This window comes from Cottoperca gobio, unplaced genomic scaffold (assembly GCF_900634415.1).
Source record: "Cottoperca gobio unplaced genomic scaffold, fCotGob3.1 fCotGob3_149arrow_ctg1, whole genome shotgun sequence".
NCBI classification, from domain to species: Eukaryota; Metazoa; Chordata; class Actinopteri; order Perciformes; family Bovichtidae; genus Cottoperca; species Cottoperca gobio.
Genome location: NW_021166809.1, coordinates 246,885 through 265,917, shown reverse-complemented (window position 1 = coordinate 265,917; position 19,033 = coordinate 246,885). Strand labels below are relative to the sequence as shown.

The window sequence follows — 19,033 nt, the reverse complement described above, 5'->3', positions numbered from 1 at the left end:
TGAAGTGATTGTAGCTCCTGGTGTTATTATAAATGTTCTATTTTGGGGGATAATCCTGCGAGTTTTAAAAACTACAGTTCCCATAATGCTTTGGATGTGCGTCGGGAATAGGACACTGTGAGAGTGTTGAGTTGTATCCAGCATCTAACACTGGGATTAACATTCCTTTGACATACTGATGTCCCTGAAATGAAGAATCTAACAATCTGTTTATGTCTGTGATCAGATTAGACTGCACGACTCCCAGAAAGAGTATCTGAGGAACCACAGGCCACACCTCCCCGTCCACCTCACGCAGCTTCACTTTAAATAACTCTGGTCTGGAATATTAATATTAAAATATTAATTATGTTTTTAAAAGTGTCTCGTGTCCATCACATTAAAACTTTGTCCTTTGTGTCGATAACACACAGCATTCACAAAGTTTGTTTCTAACACGACAACATCGTGCGTCACACGCCCCCCCCCCCCCATCTCTGAGAATAATTATTACTCTCACAGTATTATAAGCTGAGAGTAATTTCTGTCTCTGATCCTCTCAATGTGTTTACGTGAGATCAGCTCACTTGGCTCCTCCAGAGAAGCAAGATCACTATCTGCCTCTTACTGAGCCCCCCAACCCGTCCCCACATCTGGCCCTGAGCCCCCCCACAGAAAACATGTGCAGGGAGGAGGGGGGGCAGAGGCTGGTTTGGAGGTACAGTAGAAGAGAGACAGAGGCTGGTTTGGAGATACAATAGAAGAGAGACAGAGGCTGGTTTGGAGATATAGTAGAAGAGAGACAGAGGCTGGTTTGGAGGTACAGTAGAGGAGAGACAGAGGCTGGTTTGGAGGTACAGTAGAGGAGAGACAGAGGCTGGTTTGGAGATATAGTAGAGGAGAGACAGAGGCTGGTTTGGAGATATAGTAGAGAGAGACAGAGGCTGGTTTGGAGGTACAGTAGAGGAGAGACAGAGGCTGGTTTGGAGGTACAGTAGAGGAGAGACAGAGGCTGGTTTGGAGGTACAGTAGAAGAGAGACAGAGGCTGGTTTGGAGATACAGTAGAAGAGAGACAGAGGCTGGTTTGGAGGTACAGTAGAAGAGAGACAGAGGCTGGTTTGGAGGTACAGTAGAAGAGAGACAGAGGCTGGTTTGGAGGTACAGTAGAAGAGAGACAGAGGCTGGTTTGGAGGTACAGTAGAGGAGAGACAGAGGCTGGTTTGGAGGTACAGTAGAGGAGAGACAGAGGCTGGTTTGGAGGTACAGTAGAAGAGAGACAGAGGCTGGTTTGGAGGTACAGTAGAGGAGAGACAGAGGCTGGTTTGGAGGTACAGTAGAGGAGAGACAGAGGCTGGTTTGGAGGTACAGTAGAAGAGAGACAGAGGCTGGTTTGGAGGTACTGTAGAGAAGAGACAAAAGTTAAAGGTGGCTCGATACTCACATCACATTGGAAAGGTTTCTCTCCTGTGTGTGTCCTCATGTGCTCGTCCAACCCTCTTTTCTGGCTGAAGGCTTTGTTGCACTCGCTGCATTTATACGGCTTCTCCTGCAGCGAAACACACATACACAGCGAGAGTCAAAGAGGGCACTTGATCTGTCCGTGTGCAGCACAACAATACATTCAACAAAACTTGCCCAGTTTGGTCACATGTGGACAAAACCTGGAGGAGGACTTGTGTCCATCAGTAACACACACACTAGGATTAAATCACTTACACATAAAACAATTTCCTCTTACTAAATATAATAACGGGAAAAACTTGTTACGTTCAAGCGTAAACCAAACCGGCTCAAATAGGTAAGACCTCTACGTCCTTAAGCAGACGCAGTTCTTTTAGTGGCTTTGATGAACTTTGCACAATGTTTGAAGTCGTGATGTGAAAATACAGAAATGTTTTGTGTACTTTTATTACACCAACACAATATAGATTCGGTCGCTGCTTAATAATGATTTACTTGCTTTAACAAAATCCGTATGTACTTTTGTCACATATAACGTCCATGAGGCTGTTCTGTTAGCAGACATCACTATTCATATTCCTCGTAGCAATGGAGAAGTTTAAGCTGCATGTTATGTTTATTGTAATTTTGATTAACATAAATGGTGTTCTTTTGCCTTAATAATGATCAATACTACCAAATAATACACTAAACAGTCGGGTTGGGAACCCTCAAGTTTATGCATATTTCTAATGTTGTTTTAAATATAACCAATGTGTTGTGACTGTAGCTGAAGTTACACACACACACACACACTCACACACACACACACACACACACACACACACACACACACACACACACACTCACTTCACGCCCCGGTGTTCTCCCTGTGAGTTCATGAAGATATGAAATGAAAGGTTGTACAGCCCCTGCAGTAGGGAGGAAATGACCGGCGTAGGGGCCATCAAAAACACATGGATTCCTCAAAAGAGTAAGGAAAACACGGCACAGAAATTCCCTTTGAACATGTATCAGAGCTCTGGCACTGTGGGGCTGTAGAATATCACTCCTCTGTCTCCACACCTCATCACTTTACCAAAGAACATTTCCTCTGCGCCTGACGGAGGCCGGCCTCACTGTCAGTCAGAGCACATATCTCACTGTGGGTGTGCGTTTACAAAAAACTCCAAGTATGTGCGCGTTTGCGTGTTGGTGTATTCAGCAGGGCGGCCTCGAACAGCAGGAGTGTCCTGCAGGCCGGAGGGAAACAGCGGTGACACCTAGAAGAACTGAGAAGCGTGCAGATAGCACGGTTCCCACTGCCACTCTTTGGGAAGCTGTTTTTGACACGTCTGGCTGATAGCAAAGGCTCTGCCCATTTAAAGCTTAGCTGTCATAGGAACAGGGTGAATGCAGGAAGTAAGGGTCCTGGGAAAGACGCTATCATGTGGGCGGGGCAAGGAGTGACACAGGATACAAAGGGAGGTAAAGATCAGGTTCACTGCATGTGAAGCTTTAAGTACGCAACTGTTTACGTGCATGTGGATAAAAGAAGGGGCGTGTGTGTGTGCGTGCGCGTGTGTGTGTGTGTGTGTGTGTGTGTGTGCGTGTGTGTGTGTGTGTGTGTGAGGAACCCGCCTTGAGGAAACAGACTCTGTAATCTGATGCAAATTTCCACTTAAATCTTCAGACACAGGATTTCTTCTTTTTCCATAAATGCTTCTTTATGACAAAGAAGAGAAACTACACGGGTCAGGAAACACATGGATGGACTTAGGTGATCTGGTGTACCCAGAATGCATCACTATGACCCCGGTAACATCGAACATCTGTACCTGGTGACCTTCACTCTTCAGCAGCTGTTCACCCTTCTGACCTCTGACCTGACCTTCGGTCACAATCTGACCACTCCGAGCAAAGAGCACATCTATAAATGCAAAGATGGAGTTTTGTTTATTTGTTGAAAGAGCTTCAGGTCTCATGTGTCGTGGTGAATATGTGGGTGTTAGTGAAGCAGCACGCCAACAGGACGTTATTGTGCTACATCGGGTTTCAGTTAGTCAAACGTTCTTTAACATATACAGTGAATTCTAGATTGTGGGAAATACAACTACCCTGTGAACCTGAGTCACCTGTAATGCCTCGTTCACCCTGCACAACAAAAGCTGCAGATCAGAAGCAAGAAGTGTGGGAAGTGTGCAGAGACATCGAGCAGCAGAGAACCTGCAGCTCCAGCCTGAGTGTGATGTCACCTTGTGTTACGTGAAGTTGTTTCTGAGAGGAACATGTGACTCCATGAATACTCGTTGGTGTTACATCATGTCTGATGTCAGCACGAGAGGTGATCACACAAACGTTTAGCAACTGCAGAAAAACAACTGCTTTTGGTTTGTGAGGAAAAGCCAAACACAGGTGAAGTGGAACCGTTACAACGAGAGTCTTTACCTGCAGAACAGTGTGTGTGTGTGTGTGTGTGTGTGTGTGTGTGTGTGTGTGTGTGTGTGTGTGTGTGTGTGTGAACCTCCTGATCAATTCAAGAAAAGTTCAAAGGGAAAACCTTAAAGACCTCTGAGTTTTAAAGTGTCGAGTCCACGATGGAGGGGTTGAGAAGACTGTAATCACACAACTCACAACACACAACTCACAATTTACAACTCACAACACACAACTTACAACATACAACATACAACATACACATACAACTCACAACATACAACTCACAACATACAACTCACAACATACAACTCACAACTCACAACACACAATTTACAACTCACAACACACAACTCACAACACACAACTTACAACATATAACTCACAACTCATAACTTACAACATACAACATACAACATACAACATACAACTCACAACATACAACACACAACTCACAACATACAACTCACAACATACAACTCACAACACACAACTTACAACTCATAACTTACAACATACAACATACAACTCACAACATACAACTCACAACATACACCACACAACACACAACTCACAACATACAACTCACAACATACAACTCCCAACATACAACACACAACTCACAACTAACAACATACAACTCACAACTCACAACATACAACACACAACTCACAACTTACAACATACAACTCACAACATACAACACACAACTCACAACATACAACTCACAACTAACAACATACAACTCACAACATACAACTCACAACTTACAACATACAACACACAACTCACAACTTACAACATACAACACACAACTCACAACATACAACATACAACACACAACTCACAACATACAACTCACAACTTACAACATACAACACACAACTCACAACTTACAACATACAACACACAACTCACAACATACAACTCACAACACAACATACAACTCACAACTTACAACATACAACATACAACACACAACTCACAACTTACAACATACAACACACAACTCACAACATACAACACACAACATACAACTCACAACTTACAACATACAACACACAACTCACAACTTACAACATACAATACACAACTCACAACATACAACTCACAACTTACAACATACAACACACAACTCACAACATACAACTCACAACTTACAACATACAACACACAACTCACAACTTACAACATACAACACACAACTCACAACATACAACACACAACTCACAACATACAACTCACAACATACAACACACAACTCACAACATACAACACACAACTCACAACTTACAACATACAACACACAACTCACAACATACAACACACAACATACAACTCACAACTTACAACATACAACACACAACTCACAACTTACAACATACAATACACAACTCACAACATACAACTCACAACTTACAACATACAACACACAACTCACAACTTACAACATACAACACACAACTCACAACATACAACTCACAACACACAACACACAACATACAACTCACAACTCACAACATACAACTCACAACATACAACACACAACTCACAACATACAACTCACAACACACAACTCACAACATACAACACACAACATACAACTCACAACATACAACACACAACTCACAACTCACAACATACAACACACAACATAAAACTCACAACTTACAACATACAACACACAACACAAAACTCACAACTCACAACATACAACACACAACATAAAACTCACAACTTACAACATACAACATACAACTCACAACATACAACACACAACACACAACTCACAACACACAACATACAACTCACAACATACAACTCACAACATACAACACACAACATAACACTCACAACATACAACATACAACACACAACATACAACTCACAACTAACAACTCGCAACATACAACTCACAACATACAACACACAACTCACAACTAACAACTCGCAACATACACCTCACAACTAACAACTCGCAACATACAACTCACAACTCACAACACACAACATACAACATACAACTCACAACATACAACACACAACATACAACTCACAACACAACATACAACACAACATACAACTCACAACTAACAACTCACAACATACAACTCACAACTTACAACACACAACTTACAACTAACAACTCGCAACATACAACTCACAACATACAACTCACAACATACAACTCACAACTAACAACTCGCAACATACAACTCACAACTCACAACACACAACATACAACTCACAACACACAACATACAACTCACAACACAACATACAACACAACATACAACTCGCAACATACAACTCACAACATACAACACACAACTTACAACTAACAACTCGCAACATACAACACACAACATACAACTCACAACTAACAACTCGCAACATACAACTCACAACTCACAACACACAACATACAACTCACAACATACAACACAACATACACTCACAACACAACATACAACACAACATACAACTCACAACTAACAACTCACAACATACAACTCACAACTCACAACATACAACACACAACATACAACTCACAACACACAAGTTACAACTCACAACATACAACACAACCAACTTACAACACCACAACATACAACACACAACATACAACTCACAACACACAAGTTACAAACTCACAACACACAACTCACAACATACAACACACAACATACAACTCACAACACACAAGTTACAACTCACAACATACAACACACAACTTACAACTAACAACTCGCAACATACAACTCACAACTAACAACTCGCAACATACAACTCACAACTCACAACACACAACATACAACTCACAACATACAACACACAACATACAACTCACAACACAACATACAACACAACATACAACTCACAACTAACAACTCACAACATACAACTCACAACTCACAACTTACAACACACAACTCACAACATACAACACACAACATACAACTCACAACACACAAGTTACAACTCACAACATACAACTCACACTTACAACACAACAACTCACAACATACAACACACACATACAACTCACAACACACAAGTTACAACTCACAACATACAACACACACTCACAACACACAACTCACAACACACAACACACAACATACAACTCACAACATACAACTCACAACTCACAACATACAACACACAACTCACAACACACAACACACAACTCACAACACACAACACCAACTCACAACACACAACTCACAACTCACAACATACAACACACAACTCACAACATACCACACACAACTCACAACATACAACTCACACTCACAACATACAACTCACAACTCACAACACACAACACACAACTCACAACACACAACACACAACACACAAACACACAACATCACAACACACAACTACACAACACACAACACACAACACACACAACACACACACACAACACAACCCAACACACACACACACACACCACACAACACACAACACACAACACCACACAACACACAACACACAACACACAACACACAACAACACTCAACACAACAACACACACAACTCACAACACACAACACCCACAACTCACAACACACAACTCACAACTCACAACACACAACACACAACTCACACACACAACTCACAACTACAACACAACTCACAACATTACAACACACAACTCACAACATACAAACTCACAACTCACAACATACAACTCACAACTCACAACACACAACACACAACTCACAACACACAAACACAACACACAACACACAACACACAACACACAACTCACAACACAAACACACAACACACAACACACAACACACACCACAACACACAACTCACAACACACAACACACAACACACAACACACAACACACAACACACCGCCTCCAGAGACCAAACATCACAACACATGTCTTCAGATACAAATGTCAGCAGTTCATATCAATGTGTTCAGACGACGGTGCGTGGCACACACAGTTTATATACCGCTGCTCTGTGCATCAGCAGTGAGAATGACATGTGCTCCATAGTGACTTCATCTGCTCTGCACTGTGTCACTGTTCAGAGCGATGTGAGCAGAGGCAGGTCCGGGAACATTAAGAACAAAACATCCGTCAGTTTAATCAGCAGAAAATGATACCTGCCTGTTTCTACTGAGGGACGTCCACCTGGGCAGGATACGTCTGTTACCAGCACACTGTGACAGACAGCGCTGTGCTCTGGTCAGCGTCAACACAGCAGACCCCCCCTGTCAGCTGATGAGGCAGCTCTGGGATGGAATGCATATTAAATCGCATTTATCAAAAGTGGCACCAACAAACGTCCAGATGCTCACACAGTCATGGAAAGTGTCGCTCAAGAACTTCAACGGCTCGAGAAGTGACCAAGAGACCCCCCCCCCCCCGAGCCCTGATTCACTTTACACTCACATGTTCAGGCATCACAACAACAACAGGCCTCATGCAGACTCCAGATGCACCAATCGTGCTGAAGAATCCACTCGATCATAATTATGAGCTGAGGTGACGCAGCCGTGTGAGAGTATCCAACAAAGACTGGAAGAAGAAGACCATTTCTAAATTGTAGAAGTATCTAAGAGCAGCACGTCCGATGTGTCTGTGTTTCCGTGCGTTGGACAAACAGTTTGTGGATCTTAAACCTTTGAAGTACAAATGTGTTGTTGTGTCTCGCTGCAGGAGGAGATCTGCTACAGTAACTTCAGCTCTCTGCTTCCATATCACAGTAACGTGTCTGCAGCTTACTCTGCTGCAGGATTCATGACAGATGTCGGGATGTGTGTGTGTGTGAGAGGAGCCGGCAGGTTCACAAGGTGTGTGACAATCTCTACACACTGCATTCAGACGAAGGCTGAGCAGAAGAGCTTGTGAAGGTGTGTGAGGGTCCCGTGTGTCTGCAGTGAAGCAGTGAAGTTAACAGGAGAGTTTCTCAGCAGGCGTTGAGCTCAGCTGTTATTAAGAACATTAACAACGGCTCTGTTCAGTGTTTCAGCTGCAGGACAGCAGCTTTTATTTACACCTGTGCTTCTCCTACATGTGACACCAAAGGCCTGTCAGGGTGCATGTGGTGCATGTGTGACTTTAACTGCTTATGTTTCAATGTAATGTCTTTATATTTCTATAAAGGTGTGCATCCTGCAAACAGCTGTTAAAAAAGAAACATGGTGTTAAAATAAGTTGTGTCTCTCTTTCACTCGCTTCAAAAACAAGATGCACGCGTTGACCAGATGAAGAAGACGAGCAGCTGCTGCTCATGGAATCTTCTGTCCACCGGGGGCGCCACAGTCAACACAACCTGCTTTAACGATGTCACTGTTTCAGTAAACATAGTGAACAATAAAGCCACCATGAGAACAGAGTTCACGTCTCTACGTAGAAGAACAGCGGCTGTGTCTTAGTATGAAAGATGAAACAGGAAACTTACTCGAGTGTGAGTGCGGATGTGCATCTTCAGGCCGTCGTTCTTGCTGAAGGCTTTGTCACAGTAGGGGCACTGGTACGGACGCTCACCTGGGGAACAAACACCGTTAGAGACTGAGACCGCACCACACAGGTAAAGACACATATGGATCTAAACATCTGACATCGCTGAGAAGAGATACAGAGAATAGGTGACAAGACATTCATTGTTAAATTAAAATTTCTGCAGAAATGTCTTTAAATTCAGCCTCTTTCTGCTGCTTTTCTCTCTTTTACATGACATTACAGTGACAAAACAAGACGTTTAAAGACTTTTAAAGACATATGAAGACATTTAAAGACGTTTAAAGACATTTAAAGACGTTTAAAGACGTTTAAAGACGTTTAAAGACGTTTAAAGACATTTAAAGACATTTAAAGACGTTTAAAGACATTTAAAGACATTTAAAGACATTAAAGACATTTAAAGACATTTAAAGACATTTAAAGACGTTTAAAGACGTTTAAAGACGTTTAGAGACTTTAAAAGACATTTAAAGACGTTTAAAGACGTTTAAAGACATTTAAAGACGTTTAGAGACTTTAAAAGACATTTAAAGACATTTAAAGACGTTTAAAGACATTTAAAGACATTTAAAGACGTTTAAAGACATTTAAAGACGTTTAGAGACTTTAAAAGACATTTAAAGACATTTAAAAACGTTTAAAGACGTTTAAAGACGTTTAAAGACGTTTAAAGACATTTAAAGATGTTTAAAGACTTTTAAAGACATTTAAAGATGTTTAAAGACGTTTAAAGACGTTTAAAGACATTTAAAGACGTTTAAAGACGTTTAAAGACATTTAAAGACATATAAAGACGTTTAAAGACATTTAAAGACGTTTAGAGACTTTAAAAGACATTTAAAGACGTTTAAAGACGTTTAGAGACTTTAAAAGACATTTAAAGACGTTTAAAGACATTTAAAGACGTTTAAAGACGTTTAGAGACTTTTAGAGACTTTTAAAGACATTTAAAGACGTTTAAAGACATTTAAAGACGTTTAAAGACGTTTAGAGACTTTAAAAGACATTTAAAGACGTTTAAAGACTTTTAAAGACATTTAAAGATGTTTAAAGACGTTTAAAGACATTTAAAGACGTTTAAAGACTTTTAGAGACTTTTAAAGACATTTAAAGACGTTTAAAGACGTTTAAAGACATTTAAAAACATTTAAAGACGTTTAAAGACGTTTAAAGACGTTTAAAGACATTTAAAGACGTTTAAAGACATTTAAAGACATTTAAAGACGTTTAGAGACTTTAAAAGACATGTAAAGACGTTTAAAGACGTTTAGAGACATTTAAAGACGTTTAAAGACGTTTAAAGACATTTAAAGACATTTAAAGACGTTTAGAGACTTTAAAAGACATTTAAAGACGTTTAAAGACGTTTAGAGACTTTAAAAGACATTTAAAGACATTTAAAGACGTTTAAAGACGTTTAAAGACTTTTAGAGACTTTTAAAGACATTTAAAGACGTTTAAAGACATTTAAAGACGTTTAAAGACTTTTAGAGACTTTTAAAGACATTTAAAGACGTTTAAAGACGTTTAAAGACATTTAAAAACATTTAAAGACGTTTAAAGACGTTTAAAGACATTTAAAGACTTTTAAAGACGTTTAAAGACATTTAAAGACATTTAAAGACGTTTAGAGACTTTAAAAGACATTTAAAGACGTTTAAAAGACGTTTAGAGACTTTAAAAGACATTTAAAGACGTTTAAAGACATTTAAAGACGTTTAAAGACGTTTAAAGACGTTTAGAGACTTTAAAAGACATTTAAAGACGTTTAAAAGACGTTTAGAGACTTTAAAAGACATTTAAAGACATTTAAAGACGTTTAGAGACTTTAAAAGACATTTAAAGACGTTTAAAAGACGTTTAGAGACTTTAAAAGACATTTAAAGACGTTTAAAGACATTTAAAGACGTTTAAAGACATTTAGAGACTTTAAAAGACATTTAAAGACGTTTAAAGACGTTTAAAGACATTTAAAGACGTTTAAAGACATTTAAAGACGTTTAAAGACGTTTAAAGACATTTAAAGACATTTAAAGACGTTTAGAGACTTTTAGAGACTTTAAAAGACATTTAAAGACGTTTAAAGACGTTTAAAGACATTTAAAGACGTTTAGAGACTTTTAGAGACTTTAAAAGACATTTAAAGACGTTTAAAGACATTTAAAGACGTTTAAAGACGTTTAAAGACTTTTAGAGACTTTTAAAGACATTTAAAGATGTTTAAAGACGTTTAAAGACATTTAAAGACGTTTAAAGACTTTTAGAGACTTTTAAAGACATTTAAAGACGTTTAAAGACGTTTAAAGACATTTAAAAACATTTAAAGACGTTTAAAGACGTTTAAAGACATTTAAAGACGTTTAAAGACTTTTAGAGACTTTTAAAGACGTTTAAAGACATTTAAAAACATTTAAAGACGTTTAAAGACGTTTAAAGACATTTAAAGATTTTTAAAGACGTTTAAAGACATTTAAAGACTTTTAAAGACGTTTAAGACGTTTAAAGACATTTAAAGACTTTTAAAGACGTTTAAAGACATTTAAAGACTTTTAAAGACGTTAAAGACGTTTAAAGACATTTAAAGACTTTTAAAGACGTTTAAAGACATTTAAAGACTTTTAAAGACATTTAAAGACTTTTAAAGACGTTTAAAGACATTTAAAGACGTTTAAAGACATTTAAAGACTTTTAAAGACGTTTAAAGACGTTTAAAGACATTTAAAGACTTTTAAAGACGTTTAAAGACATTTAAAGACTTTTAAAGACGTTTAAAGACATTTAAAGACTTTTAAAGACGTTTAAAGACGTTTAAAGACATTTAAAGACTTTTAAAGACGTTTAAAGACATTTAAAGACTTTTAAAGACGTTTAAAGACGTTTAAAGACATTTAAAGACTTTTAAAGACGTTTAAAGACATTTAAAGACTTTTAAAGACATTTAAAGACTTTTAAAGACGTTTAAAGACATTTAAAGACGTTTAAAGACGTTTAAAGACATTTAAAGACGTTTAAAGACTTTTAAAGACGTTTAAAGACGTTTAAAGACTTTTAAAGACTTTTAAAAACATTTAAAGACGTTTAAAGACGTTTAAAGACGTTTAAAGACATTTAAAGACGTTTAAAGACATTTAAAGACATTTAAAGACGTTTAGAGACTTTAAAGACATTTAAAGACATTTAAAGACATTTAAAGACATTTAAAGACGTTTAAAGACATTTAAAGACGTTTAGAGACTTTTAAAGACTTTTAAAAACATTTAAAGACGTTTAAAGACGTTTAAAGACGTTTAAAGACATTTAAAGACGTTTAAAGACATTTAAAGACATTTAAAGACGTTTAGAGACTTTAAAGACATTTAAAGACATTTAAAGACGTTTAAAGACTTTTAAAGACTTTTAAAAACATTTAAAGACGTTTAAAGACGTTTAAAGACGTTTAAAGACATTTAAAGACGTTTAAAGACATTTAAAGACATTTAAAGACGTTTAGAGACTTTAAAGACATTTAAAGGCATTTAAAGACATTTAAAGACATTTAAAGACGTTTAGAGACTTTAAAAGACATTTAAAGACGTTTAAAGACGTTTAAAGACTTTTAGAGACTTTTAAAGACATTTAAAGACGTTTAAAGACATTTAAAGACTTTTAAAGACATTTAAAGACGTTTAAAGACATTTAAAAACATTTAAAGACGTTTAAAGACGTTTAAAGACATTTAAAGACTTTTAGAGACTTTAAAAGACATTTAAAGACGTTTAAAGACATTTAAAGACGTTTAAAGACTTTTAGAGACTTTTAAAGACATTTAAAGACGTTTAAAGACGTTTAAAGACATTTAAAAACATTTAAAGACGTTTAAAGACGTTTAAAGACATTTAAAGACTTTTAAAGACGTTTAAAGACATTTAAAGACATTTAAAGACGTTTAGAGACTTTAAAAGACATTTAAAGACGTTTAAAAGACGTTTAAAGACGTTTAAAGACTTTTAAAGACTTTTAAAAACATTTAAAGACGTTTAAAGACGTTTAAAGACTTTTAAAGACTTTTAAAAACATTTAAAGACGTTAGAGACATCGCTGAGAAGAGATACAGAGAATAGGTGACAAGACATTCATTGTTAAATTAAAATTTCTGCAGAAATGTCTTTAAATTCAGCCTCTTTCTGCTGCTTTTCTCTCTTTTACATGACATTACAGTGACAAAACAAGACGTTTAAAGACTTTTAAAGACATATGAAGACATTTAAAGACGTTTAGAGACTTTAAAAGACATTTAAAGACATTTAAAGACATTTAAAGACGTTTAAAGACGTTTAAAGACATTTAAAGACATTTAAAGACATTTAAAGACGTTTAAAGACGTTTAGAGACTTTAAAAGACATTTAAAGACGTTTAAAGACATTTAAAGACATTTAAAGACGTTTAAAGACATTTAAAGACATTTAAAGACGTTTAAAGACGTTTAGAGACTTTAAAAGACGTTTAAAGACATTTAAAGACATTTAAAGACGTTTAAAGACATTTAAAGACGTTTAGAGACTTTAAAAGACATTTAAAGACATTTAAAGACGTTTAAAGACATTTAAAGACATTTAAAGACGTTTAAAGACATTTAAAGACGTTTAAAGACGTTTAGAGACTTTAAAAGACATTTAAAGACATTTAAAGACGTTTAAAGACGTTTAAAGACATTTAAAGACGTTTAAAGACGTTTAAAGACATTTAAAGACATATAAAGACGTTTAAAGACATTTAAAGACATTTAAAGACGTTTAAAGACGTTTAGAGACTTTAAAAGACATTTAAAGACGTTTAAAGACATTTAAAGACGTTTAAAGACGTTTAGAGACTTTTAGAGACTTTTAAAGACATTTAAAGATGTTTAAAGACGTTTAAAGACATTTAAAGACGTTTAAAGACTTTTAGAGACTTTTAAAGACATTTAAAGACGTTTAAAGACATTTAAAAACATTTAAAGACGTTTAAAGACATTTAAAGACGTTTAAAGACTTTTAGAGACTTTTAAAGACATTTAAAGACGTTTAAAGACGTTTAAAGACATTTAAAGACGTTTAAAGACGTTTAAAGACGTTTAAAGACATTTAAAGACTTTTAAAGACGTTTAAAGACGTTTAAAGACGTTTAAAGACATTTAAAAACATTTAAAGATATTTAAAGACATTTAAAGACGTTTAAAGACATTTAAAGACATTTATAAACATTTAAAGACTTTTAAAGACATTTAAAAACATTTAAAGATTTTTAAAGACATTTAAAAACATTTAAAAACATTTAAAGACTTTTAAAGATATTTAAAGACAGACTCTGAGAAATTGGGATGAACATTTTTCAATATTATCTCTACATTTTATTGATCAACAAACTATTAATCTGCAGATGAATTGATAGTGAAATAATTGTATATTGCAGGTAGTGTCGTCCTCGACTGAAGAGGTTCTTAGTCGACTGACACTCGCAGGATTTTGTGGATATATAGATGAGTTTCTCCACAAATGTGTTCTTGTGTTTCCAGAGATCACGAGTCTTCAGCATTTTAAAAGATGAATAATTGTAATTAATAGAGTTTCAGGTGTGTGAACTGCTCCTGCTCCACATGTCTTCCACTCAGACGTTCATGTCAGATGCACGCTGACAAAAGCTTCTACTGGCTGCACTTCATGACTTGCTATCGGAGCTACAACTGGCCAACAGTTTAGGAGCACATCTCAGGCAATGTGGGTTATCAACTGGATCAAAAGCAGTCGGACCAAACTCCCGCAGATCCTATCTGAGCGCACGGCGAGGATGACAAAGAGAAAGTGACAGGCTGTCAGTCAAACGGCACGCTGACACATGGGTCTGTTTACTGCTGCTGATCACGGGCCAGATAGGAGCTGCAGAGCTGATTACTAATCTATAGAAGGATGTGAGGTAACCCGTCGCAGCACTCTCACGTCTCAGAATACAGATCCTGGCTTCAATAATTATATTTCAGAGACGTTAATCAGGAAGCTGGAGCAAACTGAATACATCTGAAGAAAACATCTTACAGACTTAGAGAGCTGCATATTTTCATCATATAAGATAACATAAGATATAATAAAGTGTACACAGCACAATCTAATGAAACGCTGCTGAAGAGACACATTGGTGCTCATCCCTCCAACATTAATGTGTTCATAGTAATCTCTCTTTAGTGCCTAATGTTATTGATGGGGGAGAAGTTAAATAATAAGGTTAATGAGCTGTGTGTCCCTGGGATTCAGAAAGCAAAGATGCTTCTTCAATCAGAAAATCCATCTCAGGAGTAAAATAATCTCCCAGAGCTGCAGACACATGGAGCAGAAGCTCTTCTGCTCCATGTGTCTGCTCCTAGCGTGTCTCTTCTCTTTGTGTTTTATGTAAAGCTTTGACTGCCTGTTGCTGAACTTGCTTCTCCCGTTTTCATGGAGGTGCATCGAGGATGATTAACTCTTGTTGTTTATGGACCTGACCTCGATCTTTTATACGTTATCGACTTGTGGCACGGGGAGGACGTGCACGCACAGGTGGAGGACGCACACACGGGGAGGACGCACACACGCACAGGTGGAGGACGCACACACGAGGAGGACGCACGCACAGAGTAATAAAATGTGTAACCTCACGTTGGCGTGGAAAAGGGTCAACCTTACATGTGCGGCCTGATTACACACACGACACGTGCAGAGGACCTTCTGTGCAGCTTCAGCCTCTCGGAGGCTTTTGTTGACAAACAGGAAAATCCGAATCCCAGATGTGTTTGGAGAAAGAGGAGAGTGAACTCTTGTGTAGCATGTGTGGTATCGGGTGAAGGCCCAGCGTTAGCCTTGGGGAGTCCTGGGGAAGGCATTAGTGTGCTAATTGCACCGGAGCACAGCGTGCCAGCAGTGTACTTCTGCGGCTTGGATCGCGTCCCTCCCAGGAGCCGCCTATTGTCAGTTAATACTCGGCACAGACGACCACGCCCCGCGAACACAGAGGCTCGCAATAAGTGCACGCCAATTCACCTACTTAACCTACACACTGCGGTTCTGTACATCTGCCCCTCATCTGGAGAATGCAAACAGAGAAAATGACGGTGTTGGATATTGTAAAAGAGGTCATTCATAACTACGGTCGCGTACAGATCTCATGTCTTTCCACAACAGCAACACAATCCTTTAGCGACACAGGAAATAAACAGATGCTCTGGATCTGTTGTAACATTTCTGCAGCACGGCTCTGGGCTCGCTGTCTGCTGGTGGAGTGTTACTGTAACTGGAGACCCTCCACTTATTCTGCAGATTGAGGCAGATTGTTTGGGGATTATGCGGGGTGGCTCAGCACTGAGCCCGGGCTTTATGTGTGTGGAGATGGTAACTGATTTAGCATGTGCTGAAACAGTACACCGTCTCTTTGACCCTGGGTGTCTCCCCCGGCCCCCGCTGTGGCCCTCACACTCCTCGTCTGCTAATCGATCCGTTTGGCACCCCTCGTGTGTTGTGTGTGTGTGCGTACGGCCGCGTGTCTGCTTAGCAGATGGTCAGCTTTGTCGTTTTGCCTGCCGCACGGCCCTCGTGTTATGGAGAACGCTTTGTAGCTTCGGGGCTCCGGTCTGAAAGACATTAGTGCTGTCCGTCAGAAATTAATTCCTGGCTTCCTCCAGTAGAGGCAGACAGTGGAGGGCCACCGTCCTTCTCCCGTGTCACATGCCGACAGAGGCCGCCGAGGAAACGTGATATCGGTGTGTTGGAGATGATAAGAGATCGCCTTTGATGAGCCGTAGGAACGCCAAACAACTTTTACACTTGACCTCTCCATTACAGCCAGGGTCTCAGTAGATTTCTCACTTCCTCAAACAATTCCCTTAAAGTTGCCCATGCGAAGGTATCGGACGGGCTCAGCTTACCACACATGCAGCAGGTCTGAGCTGCTGACACGCGTCAACACAATCCTCCAAATTAAAGTTCACTTTCTGCCACGTTCTTAAGTAAGTGAAAATAATCTGTTATGACTTTTTTCCACGTAAAAAGTAAGAGGCTGTAAAGCGTCTGTAGTGCTCCAGGACTCGCAGGCGTATCAGAACGCTGAGTGTAGTTCGCTTCTTTTGTTTTTCATGCAGGGTTCCTGCAGGTGAAGGCGAGTGAAATCTACGACTTCGATACGTCTTGTGGCATGTGCACATTAGTGACGTAACTAAGCTAGCTGGTCCCAGGTGCACAGACTCATCCCTTCAGCAGAGGAATGTGAAAACTCTCTCTAGTGACAAACTTTGCAGAGACAAGTCAGTCAAGTCAAGAGTCGGGGCACATGAGCAGTTGGAGGGATCTTTAAACATCTGCACGGCACCAAAGAAAGAGTTGAAGCTGCGACGGTGAAGCACATCCATCACAAGGACAAACTAAATCCTCTAAATAGGTTCAGTGATTCCAGAGTTCTACCAGATGTCCATTTGAGGGCATTTATTCTGTCGTGAGACCACTTAGAGCTTTTCAAACATCAAATAATAAATAATTAACATAACTAATGACACTATGATCGAGACAATTAGTACCCTTTGTCCAGCGCCAGGAGAGCGGTGCATGTTTGTGCAGTCAAGGCAGTTCTTTCCAAGAACAAGTTGCTTCCTGTGTGTTTGTTTTGCTCTTTCAGTTGTTTTAATATCAAGATTCAAGATATTTATTGTCACTCCGGTTATACAAGCGCAGTCTTGTTAAATACTTTTACTGGGAGGCTTCAAGAGAAACAGTTAATATTAAATACAAACTCTTTTCTACAGCTTTCTTCTTCCTTTGTGCCTCAGAGCAATATCTGTTACGGAAAATGTAAAACACACAACTGAGAATGCACAGAGAATGATTTATAGGAACGTTTTCTGGCACGGCCATTTGTATAATTATCCAAATGTTTCACAATTGGCAATGATTTACTGACGTTAAAATGCTTGTACACAACTATAACACAAGCTTTACTGCCATCTGTAGTCCAACATGTCTCCGTACTCTGAGTCTCTGAAGAAAAGCAGACACCTGGCGTTGGCCTGTATGTGTATTATCTCCTGTATGACTGTAAGTGTCCTGGACCCTGAGAACGCGTTGCTCTTCGTCTGACCGGCACATTACAGACAGGAAGTGCAAAGGTTCGTGCATGAACTGTGATGTAATGCTACCTAAAGCGAGAACAAGTGAGATACAGAGACATGCAGGTACAATTCATACCGCTGCATAAAAGCTAAAACAATATCTACAAACATTTCAGGAACCATAAGAACTGTGTGTGTTTGATTAAATGGTGCATGAAATGAAATGTAACCCTTGGTGAAAGTACAGAATGTATTTTAAAAGCCTTGGAAGTGTGTGGAAGTGCTCATTCAGACATTTGTGTTTATCATGAACGAAGAATCCGGTTTGCTATGAATTCTCTAAATGACTGAATGTGTGTGGACCCCAGAATAACCGATGTGTGCGCTGGTGCTAATGAGGATAAAGAGGGGGGGGGGGCATAGCTACAGTGGCCTTCGATGTCACTATGTGCACATCTTTCATAATTACTGCATCTTCAAGTTGTTGTTTAGAGAAGAGAAATTGTGGAAATCGGTCTTGGTTATGATGACGATGTTATGAGTATCACACATGCACTACAAATGTCTTGATCATTGGGAGTTCATCCCGCCGGCTCCAG

The 19,033-nt window shown here is 38.6% G+C and overlaps 1 protein-coding gene across 3 annotated transcripts in view; it reads right to left on the bottom strand.

Annotated features, from left to right (window-relative positions):
• prdm5 (PR domain containing 5) overlaps positions 1-19,033 on the bottom strand; it is a 57,829-nt gene that overhangs the window by 1,921 nt on the left and 36,875 nt on the right. For all 3 annotated transcript variants that reach the window (XM_029426266.1, XM_029426267.1, XM_029426268.1), the window contains exons 14-15: positions 9,290-9,375; positions 1,422-1,526 (exon numbers count right to left, since the gene is read on the bottom strand). In XM_029426266.1, coding sequence (XP_029282126.1) covers positions 1,422-1,526; positions 9,290-9,375 — 191 coding nt within the window. The remainder of the gene's footprint in view (positions 1-1,421; positions 1,527-9,289; positions 9,376-19,033) is intronic.